Raw genomic sequence first — 15,053 nt, 5'->3', positions numbered from 1 at the left:
TAGGATGCTTTCGAACAGCTTGGACTATTTAGAATGGTATAGAGCTTCGGAGTTTCCCACAGACTGTGACAGTTTGTGAAAGGTATGCATAATTTTGGACTAAACACTTTTTGCTCAAATGTAAATAAAAGCTGCACATTTTTTTTCCACAATAATGCCTCTTGTACATCGTCTTATTATCCTTTGGGAGACACCCATGTCATTTTCCGTCAAACAATTACTTGCTGATTGAATAAAAGTAACTTTAAGTCTTTGCCAGGGGTATGAGTAATTACGGGCAGCACTGTATTGGTGGGAGTCTGGAAGACCTGTGGATCCTCCAGAGTATGTAATGATAACACAGGAGAGAACAGGGGGCCCTTATGGTGTAGTACACCAATGAATTGTAAAGGTGAAATAATTGCTAAATATGGTCCTCTCAAAATGACCATGGTACAAGCTTTGAGTGCGGTGGGTCCAACCACCCCCTGGAGTACGTGGATATCCTTTGGTTTCGTCGCTCTTTAATGAAAAAATAATATAATGAGGACTGGGTAGAAAAAGGCCGACAACTAGCCTTACTAAGAACTACCCCAATAAGGGTCGTGGCAGAACTAAGGTGGGAAGAGGCGCCCCCAAAATGATAAAACAATTAAAAACAGTTGAAAAACAGTAAGGAGGTCTTACCTCACTAGTGACGCAAAATAACAGAAAATTTATGCTAGGTACACACTATGAGGTTTTCTGGCAGATTTACTGTCAGATCAATTATTTCCAACGTCCGATCTGATTTCCAAACAATTTCTGATCATTTTACGATCAATTTCTGATAGAAGTGAATGGAAAACAGTCAGAAATCAATCGGAAAATGATCAGAAATCGTTCGGAAATCAGATCGGACATGTTGGAAATAATTGATCTTACAGTAAATCTGCCAGAAAATCTCATAGTGTGTACCTAGCATTACTTTATTGGAAAAACTGGACAATGCGTTTCACAGGTTACAATACACTCATGAGTGTTACGAAAAACGCATCGAAATGTAGCAAAAGGAAAAGGACCATAAGAAGAGTTTATAAAGGAACTGTTACATCCTGCTCCCTCAGATAAATATCAGTGTCTAGAGGGAGTGCCTGTCTGACATCTAAATCGCATTGTGACTGGTTGAAGGCCCTTACACACGTTGGATTTTTTTAAACGACGGGTCGTTTGGCCGTCCCGTCGTTCAGACACCAAATTGGGCGTGTGTACAGTCCGTCGTTTAGCTGATAAGACTGGTCTTGACCAGTCTTATCAGCTGAACGACGGACTGTACACACGCCCGATTTGGCGTCCGAATGACTGAACGACGGGACGTCCAAACGACCCGTCGTTTAAAAAAATCCGACGAGGTGTCGAACTCCAGACCTGGAGAGCCAGATCCTTGTCAGTGTTTAGGATGGACTGAGAAAGAGAGGAATGTGTTCTACCTGATAGACCACACCTTTCCTGATTCAGACCCATCAATTAATTGGATCTGTGTCAAAAATGTGGACCTTGGCCCTGGAAGGACCAGTTTGACATCCCTGGGTTAAGGGCTCTGCCTCCGACACAAGAGACCTGGGTTCAAATCTTGGCTCTTCCTGTTCAGTAAGCCAGGTCCTATTCAATAAGGAGACCTTGGGCAAACTTGCTAATGCCTACTGAGCATACCCTAGTGGCTGCAGCTCTAGCACTTTGAGTCTGCCAGGAGAAAAGCACATTATAAATGTTCTGTGTCTTGTGTCTTTGCGGGCCTGCTGCATTTTTTCTGCATTTGCACTCCTATACAAAGTATAGGAGTGCCGGAAAAGCGCTTAGCAATTGTGCCACTATAGCATTTGCCTATTACAAATTGGCAAATAAAACGTGTGGGTTTTGTGTATCGAAGCACATTTTACTTTAAAACTATAATGGCTGAAAAGTGAGAAATAATGATTTTATTTTCTCTTATTATTCCCTTTATAATGCATATAAAATAAAATAATTCTTAGCAAAAAGTACCACCCAAAGAAAGTCTAATTTGTGGAGGAAAAAAACACCATATAGATCATTTCAGTGTGATAAGTAACAATAAAGTTATCACTGAATGAATGGGAGGAGCGCTGAAATGTGAAATATTTTTTTTTGGGGGGGGGGGGGGGGGGGTTAAGGGAAAAAACTGTGATCCTGAAATACTATGTACATAATATATTTACGACGATGATAGGCATACTGTAAAATCCCATTGTTCACAACACACTGCCATTATTTCTCTCATTCCATTGTCCAGTTATTTTTAGTATGATGTAATTTTATCAGGAAATGCTAAAAACAGTATAGTTCTAGTATAGATTAAACTCTCACAGGAGTTCTAAAAATCAGATACGAATAGCAATAAACATGCCAAAGACTCGCATGGAGGCTGCCATTCTACTCTACAAACCAGCACTGCCATTGGTTACTGACGGTGAACGGAGGAGTGAGCGGAGTTCTACATTTACAGGGTTACTGAAGAACACACAAACCACAAATGGCGTGATTCTCTGGGCATGCTAATGACCAGTTCTGGGGGCAATGCCCAGACAGGGCATTAAAGTGGACCTGAACTCTTGCACAGGACAGAGGCAAACAGTGAGAAATGCACCGTGTATGCATTTAGAGAAATTACCTTGTCTAATTCCCCCTCATCTGTTATTAGTCCCAACTGCAATTTGATCACTGAGCTGTGTCAGCACAGTAATCTCCCCTGCTTCGGTAGAGCAGCTAATTTGTAAACACAGGATGTTAACCTTGTGTCTGCTTCCATGAAAGCAAGAAGTAGACACACTGCAGATTTATTGCAGGATTTCTATCAGCTATAACAGAAATGTTTTTCTTGAAAGGTTGTTATGCTGTTGCGTATCTTTTAGAGCAGAGAGGAAGTTCAGGTCCGCTTTAAGGAAACCTGAAGGGAGAAAGCTCTGGATTGCCCCAACAGGTTTGCAAGAGATCGCGCTTGATTCCACAAATTTGCAAATACACACAGTAAATTTGGTGATTATACCACTTTTACCAGCTCTGCAATTATTTCAGAGAATCAGCACTAAAAAATTCAATGCAAAAGCCGAAACTCCCAAAATGAAATGTTACGAGTCACACAGCCATCCAGAGACCCTGGGATAACCCCTTGCAAATTGTTTTTATTTAATATCAACAGGGGGGTGCTTAAACCAGGGGTGCCCACACTTTTTCGACTCGCAAGCTGCTTTAAAATTTGCAGAGGCCAGGAGATCTACCGACGTTTTTAAATGTTTTAAACAAACACAACATTGTGTTTTAATTAACAACAAAATGGCTGAATAGGATTTTTTGAGGAGGATCAGTGGTAACAGTAAATTAAGAAGTAGAGTGAAAAAGATCGTGAGTCTGGTAAATTGTAAATATTAATGAATTACCTGACTCATGGTCTATTCTACCCTAACCATTCCTTTATTGTTACCATTACCCCGTCAAAAAATCCTATTCAGCCATTTTGTTGTCAATTAAAAAACTCAATGTTATGTCAGTAATTCATTTGGAAAACGCATTTGGAAAGTCAATATTCTGAAGAGATTCAGGGAATTTCCGATCTTCCTTAGATGAAAATATGACAGGAGTTGTGGTCACAGATAATAATCACCTGGCATGGTATATGTTACACCATGCTCCTTACAATCCCCCAAAAATTGAGGGTATGACAATAAGTCATGAGATCTTTTATTGGCTTTCAAGAAATATACACCAGTTCCAAGAAGTTCATATACTGTATGTGCAAAATGATTACCAGCTTAATATTCTATTTCCTTTATCTTTGTACAGACATGAATAAGAACAAAGAAGATGTTTTCTGTGATTCCGTGGCAAAGACTCTGAATCTTGTCAGGTGCCCTTTGACGGTGGGGTTCTATGCACCATGGGGACGAGGCAAGAATAAGCTTCTCAATAACGTTGAAGGTGAGTATTCTGCTCATGCAGATCTGTGCTGTCAGAACCAATCTGTAGTATTGGTCTGCCAAGACCATTTATCTTCAACGTGATGAAGTACCAAGAAGGGGACCTCATACTTCAAGAAGCCAGGAAAGCAGATGATGCTCAGTGTGGAGTGCTAAGCAACTTTCCTTTCCATGTTGTACTGCTGAGGCACAGTGGCTCAGAAGAGCATTTCATCAGGTGCACGCCTAGGAAAAAAGGTATACGCTATGCCACCATATTTCCTGCTAAACTACAGGGAGTGGATGGTGAAACTACCCGTTTCCTTGACAAACTTATCAGAGGCAACTGTGTGGCTGTAAATATTACCACCATGAATCCATGTAGGCATGTAATGTAACTTTTGCATTTTTCTTGTGTACATGGGCCAGCTGACTTAAAGAGAAACTGTAGTGACATATAGTAGAGATCAGTCAATTGTTTAAGATAAGCACTTTTATGGCAATTTTCCTGGTTTCAGCATCAGAAATATGCTGTTGTATATTGAAAATAGCTCTGCCCCCAGAATGATTGTTAGCCTTGACTGATTAGCTATCCCAATCATAATGTTGGACAGACATAAGGAATTAAACAACCTTTCATGCCAATGACTGACTTATTTATCCAGGAGACACCAATCTTTCTGGAGGCTATTCCAGCCTGAAAATAAACTGGGACTTATCCCTCATCTTTCCACTTGACCATAGTATGCAATGCCCTCTGGTCTGGAATGATACATTCAAGTATCTTGGAGTGGTGATTGGCAGGAACCCTCTTAATACCTCTTAACTTCAGCGCAAAGATATAGGGATAAAGATACAATTTGTGAAGTGCTTGCTTTGTAACTCATAGGCAGGGTAGATTTGCTGAAAATGATTTAATTACCTAAATTAAACTACCTGTTTTGAAATTGTCTGGATTCTGGAGACTTTTCTTCCAAAATATCCTTAGAATCACCAGAGGTTTGATTGGACACAAACATTTCCCCAAATGTCCACTCTTTAGTGTAGTGTAGATCAGTGGGATTGGCATTACCTAATTCTTAAAAGCACTACGTGGTGGCCGTGCTTGTTACTATAAGATGGAGACTAGTGAGATACCTCCAATCCAAAATTGACACTTGAGATAGCTATCCTGTGCTAAATAGATGCTTGCATGCAGCTGGTCAGCTATGGAAACCTAATCTGTGAAGGTCTGTATGCACTGTTCTTGAGCTAATCTAAAAGCCTTATGAAGTTTGTAAGGTGTGTAGTTGAAAAAGTTGTGCCTTGGTATGGGTCAACACGCCTACCACTTCATGGCTGAGCTACGGTTCTTCCCAATTGCTTTACTTTGTTATAATACCACTAGTAGTTGACCGTAGAATATTTAGTAGTGAGTTTAAATTTCACAAATGGACCTATTGCACACGTGTCATGTGTACCATAGTGGAATTCACTGAGCCTCGGAGTGCAACCCATTGTTCCATAAATATTTGAAGAATTAGTCTGCATGCCTAGGTCCTTGCTTTTATACACCTGAGCCCATGGAAGCAATTGGAACACCTGAATTCAGCGATTTGGAGGGGTGTTCCAATACATTCTATAAGGGTGGCACTATTCTCTGTGTGCAGCAATTTAACAATACTGTATACTGATTGTGGCTAGGACCTAGCCTCAATCAGTATACAGTATTGTTAAATTGCTGCACTGGTCCGTTGCAGATCGGATCCGTTTTAAACGGATCCATTTTTCTAAACTTTCTTTTCCTTCCCCGTTTTTCCTAAAAATGTTTTTTTTTTGCAGCATACGTATCCAGTCCATGGAATCGTATGCCCAGCCGTGGAGGGAGAAGCAGCCGCAATGCTGGAGGGGTATAGCAAGCAGGATGGGGGTGGCAACGGTCAGTGGGGAGAGGGACTCCCCCCCCCTCACCTGGGTTCGCACTACCCCCCAGCTAGTTTCCGCAAAACTTGTTAAAATGTATAGCGGCAGCGAGCGGGGAGCTTACCATCTCACCACTTTCTCTGCTCGCCGCATCACTGCCTGCAATGCTGCCCTCTATACTTCGAAGGGCGGCATTGCAGGCAGTGAGGCGGCGAGTGGCAGAAGAAGGTAAGCTCCCTGCTTGCTGGCACTATACATTTTAACAAGTTTTGCAGAAACTAGCTGGAGGGCTAGCAGGGACAGAGGACCCAGGTGAGGGCGGGGGGGAATGTCCCCACTGACCACTGCCACCCCCGTCCTGCCTGCTATACCCCTCCAGCATGGCGGCTGCCTCTCCCTCCACAGGCTGTGACACAGAAACGGATCAGTTTCTGTGTCCAAAGATGCCTGTGTAGAAGTGGATCCGGTTTTCCACTTCCCTCCACTACCCCTCCGTGTATGCGGGACTGATTACGGTCCGAGAAAATGCAGCAAATCTGGACCGTCCGTTCAGGTTTTTAAAACGGATCCCCCTGAATGCAGATGGATCCGTTTTTTTTTTTTTTTTGAGTAAAGGCAGCTTCTATTTTCAACATTAGTATCCATGGCTCCGTTTTTGATCCGGGCTGAAAGACGGAGCCATGGATACGTTAACGTACCAAGTGTGAACCTAGCCTTACACAGTTCTTTGTCACTATAAAAAGTATTGTTAATCCATTGATAAATATTAAAATAAATGTTTTCAATGGCTTTGCAGATCATCTTTTTACTGAAGAGCCGAAGAAGGAAAGGAACTGGATTGTAGAGGTTTTGAAGCTGATGTTGCGTGTGACATTTTTTCATCCTGTTATAAAAGACGAGAGTAAAGAAGAAGAGAATAAACATTATGTCTTTGTGCGGTTCAGTGCCTGGCAATATGCAGGCAGTGATCATCTTTGGGCTGGTCTGATCACCAATCTCTGTGACAATATCGAGATGGAATTTGGAATTTTTGCAATTAGCCTTTATCGAGCATTGGGTGGAGAAGCTAAAACCAAAACTAAAGGAAAATCGTGGGTTCCTAAGAAAAGGTTCTCATGTATTCCACTTTGGTGGATTACCTCGATGGCTATTTCATTATTAGCTGGTCTTATATTTGTAATAGTTTGCTTTCAGCTCTATGATTACCTTTCATTATCCATAACTGCGTGCTTCAGTGGGATAACTGTCCTCGTCCCTGGTGTAAACATCTATAAAACAATCAAAAATGTATTCTTCACGCAAAAAAGTGTCATTAAGAGGAAACTGAATCGCACAGACATAAGTTCCCAGTTGGGCTTCATGCATGATGTCAAGAAAGAAGTTGAGGTCCTAATAAATTACCTCAAGTTTATGGAGGTCTTCAGAAAACAGCCTATTCAGGTAGTCCTAGAGATCACAAACCTGGACAGATGCATGCCAGACAAAGTGGTGGGAGTCTTAAATGCCATGAATATCCTCCTCTCTGATGACAATGCCCCATTTATTTCCATTGTGGCTGTTGATCCAGGAGTCATTGTGCAATGTGTTGAAAAGTCTGACCTGCTCAAAGGAATGGCCAACAATGGTTATCAGTACCTAAACCGGACTATAGAACTGCCCATTTGTATCCCACCAATGGATGAGGACGCTAAATTAGCCAATTTAAATGAAATAAGTACCGGTAAAAAACAAAATACCAATGAAAATGAATGTGGTAAGAAAATAAGGAACAGTACAGCACCAAATACCCACAAAAAGATATGTGGTAAGGACATGGTAGGAAGCTCCCTTGCAAATGGCCCACTTGAAAAAGCTAAACGTTATCTTAAGAACGACATGAAAGAGTACATTACTGATAACATCATCCACATGAAAAGGATTTTAAATACCATCCTTTTAACCATCAGATTAATGGAGAATGACAGCAAAGTTAGGGAATATCTTAATTCTAATTGGAGAAAAGTGACAAAGTGGGTGGTCCTAACTACTCACTGGCCTTGTCGGATGAGTTGGATACTGCAGATAATTGAGGATGAACGGCAGTCAAGATCTAACAATGATTGGACAGATATTAAAGATACTAATATTTGGGATTTTTTCAAGACATCTTTGGAAGAACTGGACAACATAAAAATGAGTATCAAAAATTTGTTGGAGCTGGATGGAGATCCAGAAATCTTTAACAAACTGCTTGATGACCCAAAGAACATGATCAACAACCTTACTTTTTACGATGCTACAGTATTACAGCAATTCACTATGAACTTAGACTATTCCATTAAGAGACAATTGGAACTACTTCAAGGCAGTTACAACATGCTAAAGTTCAAGGTCTCCACTGTAGGGAGAATAACCATGTGGACTTTGTTAAATATGACCACTGACATGGTCTGCGAAACGGTAAGGATTTACTCTTGTGCTATACTTACAAGACACTACACATAAACAGTGCTGGAATAGCAGGATTGCAACGCAATGGATCAGGGCAGCGATGCCCCACGTTTGGCTTGCATTGAGTTGGGTATAGTGAAGCATATGGTCAATAAAAAGTATGCTTCACTTCTACTGTTAACGTGTGTTTAATGGTAACACACTGCATGCAGTGCTCTATTATACTGCAACCCATTATGCCGCAACTCACCCATCTCACTGTGAACCTTGCGTAGGTAATGCATTGCATTGTGGTAAGTAGCGCCCGTTACATAGTGGGCTTATGGATCTTGAAAGCTGAAAACCCCCATAGGTAAACATATGAATGGGGACTTTGGGTACTGGAGGATATAGAGTCAGATTAATTAAGAGGAGCATCAGGCATCAATTAGGGGGAAAACATTAAGTCTTAAAGGGAACCTTAACTGAGAGGGATATGGATGTTTCCTTTTAAACAATACCAGTTGCCTGGCAGTCCTGCTGATCTCTTTGGCTGCAGTAGTGGCTGGATCACACACCTGAAACAATCATGCAACTAATCCAGTCTGACTTCAGTCAGAGCACCTGATCTGCATGCTTGTTCAGGAGCTGTGTCTAAAAGTATTAGAGACACAGGATCAGCAGGAGAGTAGGGCAACTGGTATTATTTTAAAGGAAAAATCCATATACTTCTCAGTTTAGGCTTTCCTTAACTACTTCAGCCTCGAGTCGTTTTTCACCTTATGCATCCGAGCAATTTTCACCTCCTATTCATTCGCCACTACTTATAACAATGAATTGATCTATATCTTGTTTTTTCTGTCACTAATTAGGCTTTCTCTGGGTGGTACATTTTGCTAAGAATAATTTTTTTCTAAATGCATTTTAACGGGAACGTTAAGAAAAAAATGAAAAAAAAAATCATTATTTCACAGTTTTTGGCCATTAATTTAAAATAAGATTTAAAATAATACATGCTACTATAATTAAAATTCACGTATTTTATTTGCCCATTTGTCCCTATTATTACACAATTTAAATTATGTCCCTATCACAATGTATGGTGCCAATATTTTTTGCGTCCATCACTATTTACAAGCAAGTTAAAAAATAATAATAATATACCCTCTTCTCATGCATATTAAAAAAGTACAGACCCTTAGGTAACTATTTATGTTTTTTTTTTTTTTTTTAATTGTAATTTTTTTTAAATTAAAATAAATTATTTGGGTTATTAAGTGAGCGCTCTCACTTACAGAAAGTGAAGGGAGGACGGGAAACTTTTTTTTTTTTTTAGAAAGATCGCGGCTTCAGAAAAAAGCCATCGGTCCTTGTAACGGGGACTTAGATCAATGAATGGGAACTGCGTTCCCATTCATTGATCGCCGGACTAATGGGCGGCGTCAGGCGCGTGCGCGATGGCGCACGGGAGTGCGCAGCAGCACAGTAGTAGCCTTTTGGACGCGAGCAGCTACGTTCAAAAGGCGAAATAAGTTAAGCAAATATGGAACAACCTATCTTGAGTACTTTTTTTGTTACTAAGAGACAGATAAAGCATAAAATGATCCCTTCATGAGTAAACTGAGGAGGAATGTTATAGTATCAGTGCAATAAAGTGATCTAAATATAATTCATGCCTATTATTTTTTAGCTTGTCGCCACCACTGCTCAGCATAAACAACACAAGCAAACAGCTGGGGCGTCACCTGGTTGTGAGAGCTCTGCGTTGTTGGCAGTATTTGACAGGATTATGGCAATAATTGGCACATAGATTGCATTTCAATCACACTTTACTTATCTTTGAATTTGACTTAATTTTCATTTGAGCAAGAATTCAATTTGCATTATTATAGCGTTTTATTTGCACTTGAATGGCATTCCACTTCCAAAGTAAAAGCATTAAAGGACATCCAAGGTAAAAAAAATTATGAGATAAACAATTGTATATATCCTCCTTCTCCTAAAAATGACTGTTTTAGTTATCCCACAGCTTTAATTTTTTATTTAAATCTAATTTTTACGTTTTTACATTTTCATGGCCTCTTCTCAATGATGCATTGATTGAAGTATGCCAGACCTAACATCTATAAACTATTATCTCTTTTCTGCTCTCAGAAGCCGTTTTCTGCCAGGAAAGTGTTTTATGACTGTAATTCCTTATCAGTAAGGGTTAGACTATAGTCTGACCCAGTCCCGACCCAGACAGAAACTGTCACTTGCATACCTGATTTTTAACTGTTTCAGGCAGAGAAAGTAAAAAATGAACACAGCATAGTTATTTGGGTGCTTGTTACTGTATATACACATGTCTATGTCATCATGTCACATGTAACCTCAGGTGTCCTTTAAATCACAGGCTCCTACTGAATTTACATATTAATAGCCTTTACTATTACAATTAGTAAAGCACTTCAAATATAGGAAAATAGGGCATTGCAATTTAAATATGCAAGAGAATGAAATGTTTGTCAAATGAAAATACAGTTTAGGTTTATGCTGCCTATTTAATGTCCTAATTAAACTTCTAATTACTTTGTAAAAAGTAATCCTGAAGTCATAAAAAAAGAAAGATAGATGCTTACCTCGTTAGTGGGGAGCCTCTGGATAGATCAGAAGCTTCCTGTATCTTTGTACACCAAACCTTTCCAGCGCTGGCTCACTTGGATGAGTACGACCACACAGGCATAGTAGAATGAAGGAGCTCAGTAAAGAGCATTAGTACCTTCGTTTTACCGAGCCTGCTGAACCATACTCGCGAATGCGCAGTAGGGACCCGCTTGTTTACGGCTGCACTCACACACTGGAGAAACATATTCAATTCAGAAGGCGGGCGCTGTTACTTACCTTTGTTTAGAGTCAGGGGTCTTTTAAAACTTTTGCAAGGGAGCTTTAGAGGTTGTAGATACCATTCTACATGCCTTACATATAGCATAGCTCCCAACTGTCCCTCTTTTGGAGGGACAATCCCTCTTTAGGAAGCAAACCCCCCTGACCCTCTTTCTTCCTTACTTGTCCCTCAGTCAAGACTAATGTACAGATCTGTGTCAATATATGTATTGCTCTACTAATTTTTTGAAATAAAACTTTAGGCTGGTTTCACAGTGGGACGTTAAAGTTCCACGTTACAGCAGCCAGTAACGCAGCCCAACTCACAGCACTGTAAAATCAATTGTGCTGTTCACAGTGCCCACGTTGCGGTACATAGTAACACAGCACGTTTAAACAAAGTGCTGCATGCTGTACATTATACTGAGCTAAGCCACGTTAGACTGTTTGCACATGCTCAGTAATGTTGGAGGAGGAGGTCTCCCCTCCTCCTCCTCGGCCAGCCACATGGCTAATTAATATTCACTGCACTGCAGAGACTCATGGTGGGACTGTAGTGTTGTCCGGTTCATGAACGAATCGTTCATTTGATCCGGATCTTTTTTGTGAGTCGAATCATCCGGATCATCACCATGAAAGATTCGGTTCACAGGATGTCTGTCTGGAAGGAACAAGAACATACAGAATGTACAGTGCAGGGAAAGTCCTGTCCTGCTAGTCATTTCACCCAGTCTGCTTCCCTAGTAAAATGATTCAAATGATTTGGTTCAAAGATCCGGATCTTTTCAATGATCCGATTCAAATGATCCGAATCCTTAAAAAGATCCGGACTTCCTATCACTAACCTGGAGTGGCTGCTTTGAGAGCTGCATAACACAGCTCAATCTGACCAACACCACCATACGTTGCGTTAGGGGCAGTTATGTGACCATAACGTCCCCTAAAACGCAACGTCTTGGTGGGAAAGTAGCCTAATTCCCATCAATTAGTTTGATATATTTATTCTGTTTAAATGTTAAAGTGAACAAAAGCTAATGATAATAGAAAGGATCAATGTGGTTTGAATGATAAAAATACATATTTTGTTTTGGAATTCTATGTGATATGCATGGCGAGGGGCGGGGTAGGGGCGTGGTTAGAGGTGTGACATGGGCATGTCTTAAAGTGTCCTTTCTTATCTCAAAAAGCTAGGATGTATGATATAGTAATGCTGCTGGCTCCAACCTAAAAACTTTACTATACATCCCCTTGAGAAAGGGATCAGACATGATCTTCTTCATAGTCAGAAATAGTCAGATGGTCCTCCAAAGAGTACACGCAAGTGGCAATAAGTAGTCACGCACATTCTGCATATTGCCACTGGCTTCCTGCTGAGAGCTTGCATTGATGAGCCAGTATCTGAGAGTTTGGGATGTTGCAGTATATTGGTGGTGGAAAATAAGTTTGCCCTCTTAAAACAGAAAGTATTTGCAATTATTCAGGTTGAAGTTAGTTCTGAGACATCTCCCAGTGCATCACTGCTGCATATGCAAATCACCCTGTGTTGTCCCTGTAAGGCAAACACACCTCCAGAACTGCAGGAATGCAATGATGTGTCAGCTTGTTAATTGTTCAAAACCACAATAATCCAACATGCAAGCAGACTGTTTTGGATTGGTTGATCCTCATTATTGAATGTCGTGGATTATTATGGCTCTATATGGGGTAGGACTCAAAACATCCAGAGGTGCAGACTACCCAGCAAGCTCATGGTGAACCAGAACTCCTAGGAGAGTGTAAGGGGCTACAATGGACCAAAAAGCCCTCTTACTAAAATGCTATGAAAAACAAACGTTTGCCTTCTTAAAACAGAAAGTACACACTCCTAGGAGTTCTCGTTCACCATGAGCTTGCTGGGTACTCTGTAAATATATTGGTGGTGAATAAAAGATTTATTTTGAAAAACCAGCTAAAGCACTCCTACTTTATTCACTTTTAGATGGATAAGATTTATAATGCTGGAAACATAGATGACCTGAACAACTACAAAATCCGCATACGAGAACACAAGCTGGATGGAAGGGCAATCGTTAGCACCGAGAACCGTGAACTAAAAAAAGCCCTGGACATGAAAATCGGAGACTGGGTGACATTTTGTACCTACTTCCTGCGCTTGCCTACTCCGAAGCTTGGTTCAGCTTCTTCACTGTGAAAGCTTCTGTAAAGCACGTGCTAATTGTATTCCACGTGGCCCAATGCTAAGCTGCATATGCTTTGCATGAAAATTGCATGCCAGAATCTTTAGCATCTGACCATTGAATACGGATAGTCAGAAATACCGATTTCCGATTCCGTGGAAATTTCTATTTTTCCAATATCTGATTTTCCATTTTTTCCAACTTCCTGTTTTCAAGGAGTTTTTTTTATTAGTAATTTTTTGCTTCAGAGAATGCAAAAAAATGAAAAAAAAATTGGATAGATGGAAATTGGAAAAAAAAATGGTCATGTGAGTGGTCTAAAATTACTGCGGTGGTCTGATATTTGCAGAAAAATTCTGCATTCTCTGATTGGTCCAATGCTTCCGAGTTCTGTCATTGGGCTAAAATTAGTTAGTTGGGCTAAAGTTTCGGTTAATTCCAATTGCTGATTCAGATGCTGATTTCCGATCGGAAATAGGGAAATTTCAATTCCGCGGAATCCGAATGAGCATCCCTACCAATAAGGGCCCATTTCCACTTGTGCGGTGGGAATCGCCGCAGAAAAAATGTGCATGCGGATACGAATTTCGCATGCGGTTATATGCGAATTCACATACGATTTCGCATGGATGACTATGTATGTGAATTTAACCATGGCAGTGCCTGTGTGCTTTTGCATTGTTTCTATGCGAAATCGTATGCGAATTCGCATGAAAATTTGCATACCAAAACCGCATGCGCATTTCCTATTAAATACATTGTATGTGAATCGCATAGCGGTATGCAAATTCTGATGGCTCTGCCGTGCAGATTTTTTCTGCACAGAAAAACGCTCAGAAATCCTGACAAGTGGAAACAGTCCCATCCACTTGTATTGTTTATGCGAATCTGCATGCAGGAAATGCATGCAGATTCGCTCTAGTGGAAACGGGCCTTGAAGCAAAAATGATAGAGCTATAACAAAATTGCCGCCTGTAAGCCATTTTTCCACACTTCTTCTGTATAATACATTGCATTCTCAGAAATAACAGGTTCTCTTTCGCACAGTTTCTCACAGTCTTCATGGGAATGGTATGTGCAGCTGGGGATTGTTTTTGCTGTCTTGTAGATCAAAAACAACACAGTGTATCTTATGAGACTAACTAACCTTGAGTTACAACAGACTATAGTTCATACAAAAACCTACAGTATGAAATAATTAACAACTAACAAGCTTGCCTACTTACCGTACATTGTCATATATATTTATGTATTCATTTATGCAGTTTTATATTATCCAATAAGATAGTTAGCTTACATGTCAGGACCCAATCGTTGGTCAAGGTAGGTGGAACAGTTATAATCTGTAATTCATTCCAAAGGGTTTATCTGTCTGGTCCAAGCCCTCTTGGGCAGACATTGGTATAATTCAGTGTATGTCTCCTAAATAAACCTATACAATACTACCAAGAGACTGATTGGTGATATTTCACACCACCACACTATTCATGATGAGTACAGAAATCATTAAAACCTGAGTTTCAATAAATAATTGGTGCTTTATAAATCAGTAATAATAATGATCATGATATCATAGTTTTTGGACCATAAGACGCACCTAGGTTTAGAGGGCAAAAACGGGGGAAAAAATTCACTAAACCTGATGCGTCCATGGCGCAGGGGCATCTTGTGGATCTTCTCCCCGCAATTATTATGTTCTATTTGTGCCTTCCTTGTACATCTTGTGTCACCCTGGTATATTGTGTCCCTGTGTCCTCTTTTTCCCCTTATG

The 15,053-nt window shown here is 40.4% G+C and overlaps 1 protein-coding gene across 2 annotated transcripts in view; it reads left to right on the top strand.

The window, feature by feature from the left end:
- The window catches only part of LOC137528247 (NTPase KAP family P-loop domain-containing protein 1-like), a 31,551-nt gene extending 18,076 nt beyond the window's left edge, over window positions 1-13,475 (top strand). For both annotated transcript variants that reach the window (XM_068249528.1, XM_068249527.1), the window contains 3 exons: window positions 3,817-3,951; window positions 6,628-8,270; window positions 13,084-13,475. In XM_068249528.1, coding sequence (XP_068105629.1) covers window positions 3,817-3,951; window positions 6,628-8,270; window positions 13,084-13,296 — 1,991 coding nt within the window. In that variant the 3' untranslated portion in view covers window positions 13,297-13,475. The remainder of the gene's footprint in view (window positions 1-3,816; window positions 3,952-6,627; window positions 8,271-13,083) is intronic.
- The last annotated feature ends 1,578 nt before the right edge of the window (window positions 13,476-15,053 follow it).

Source organism: Hyperolius riggenbachi, chromosome 8 (genome assembly GCF_040937935.1).
Source record: "Hyperolius riggenbachi isolate aHypRig1 chromosome 8, aHypRig1.pri, whole genome shotgun sequence".
Lineage (NCBI taxonomy): Eukaryota > Metazoa > Chordata > Amphibia > Anura > Hyperoliidae > Hyperolius > Hyperolius riggenbachi.
Note: the sequence above shows the minus strand (reverse complement) of the source record. Positions and strands in the feature narration are given on the sequence as shown.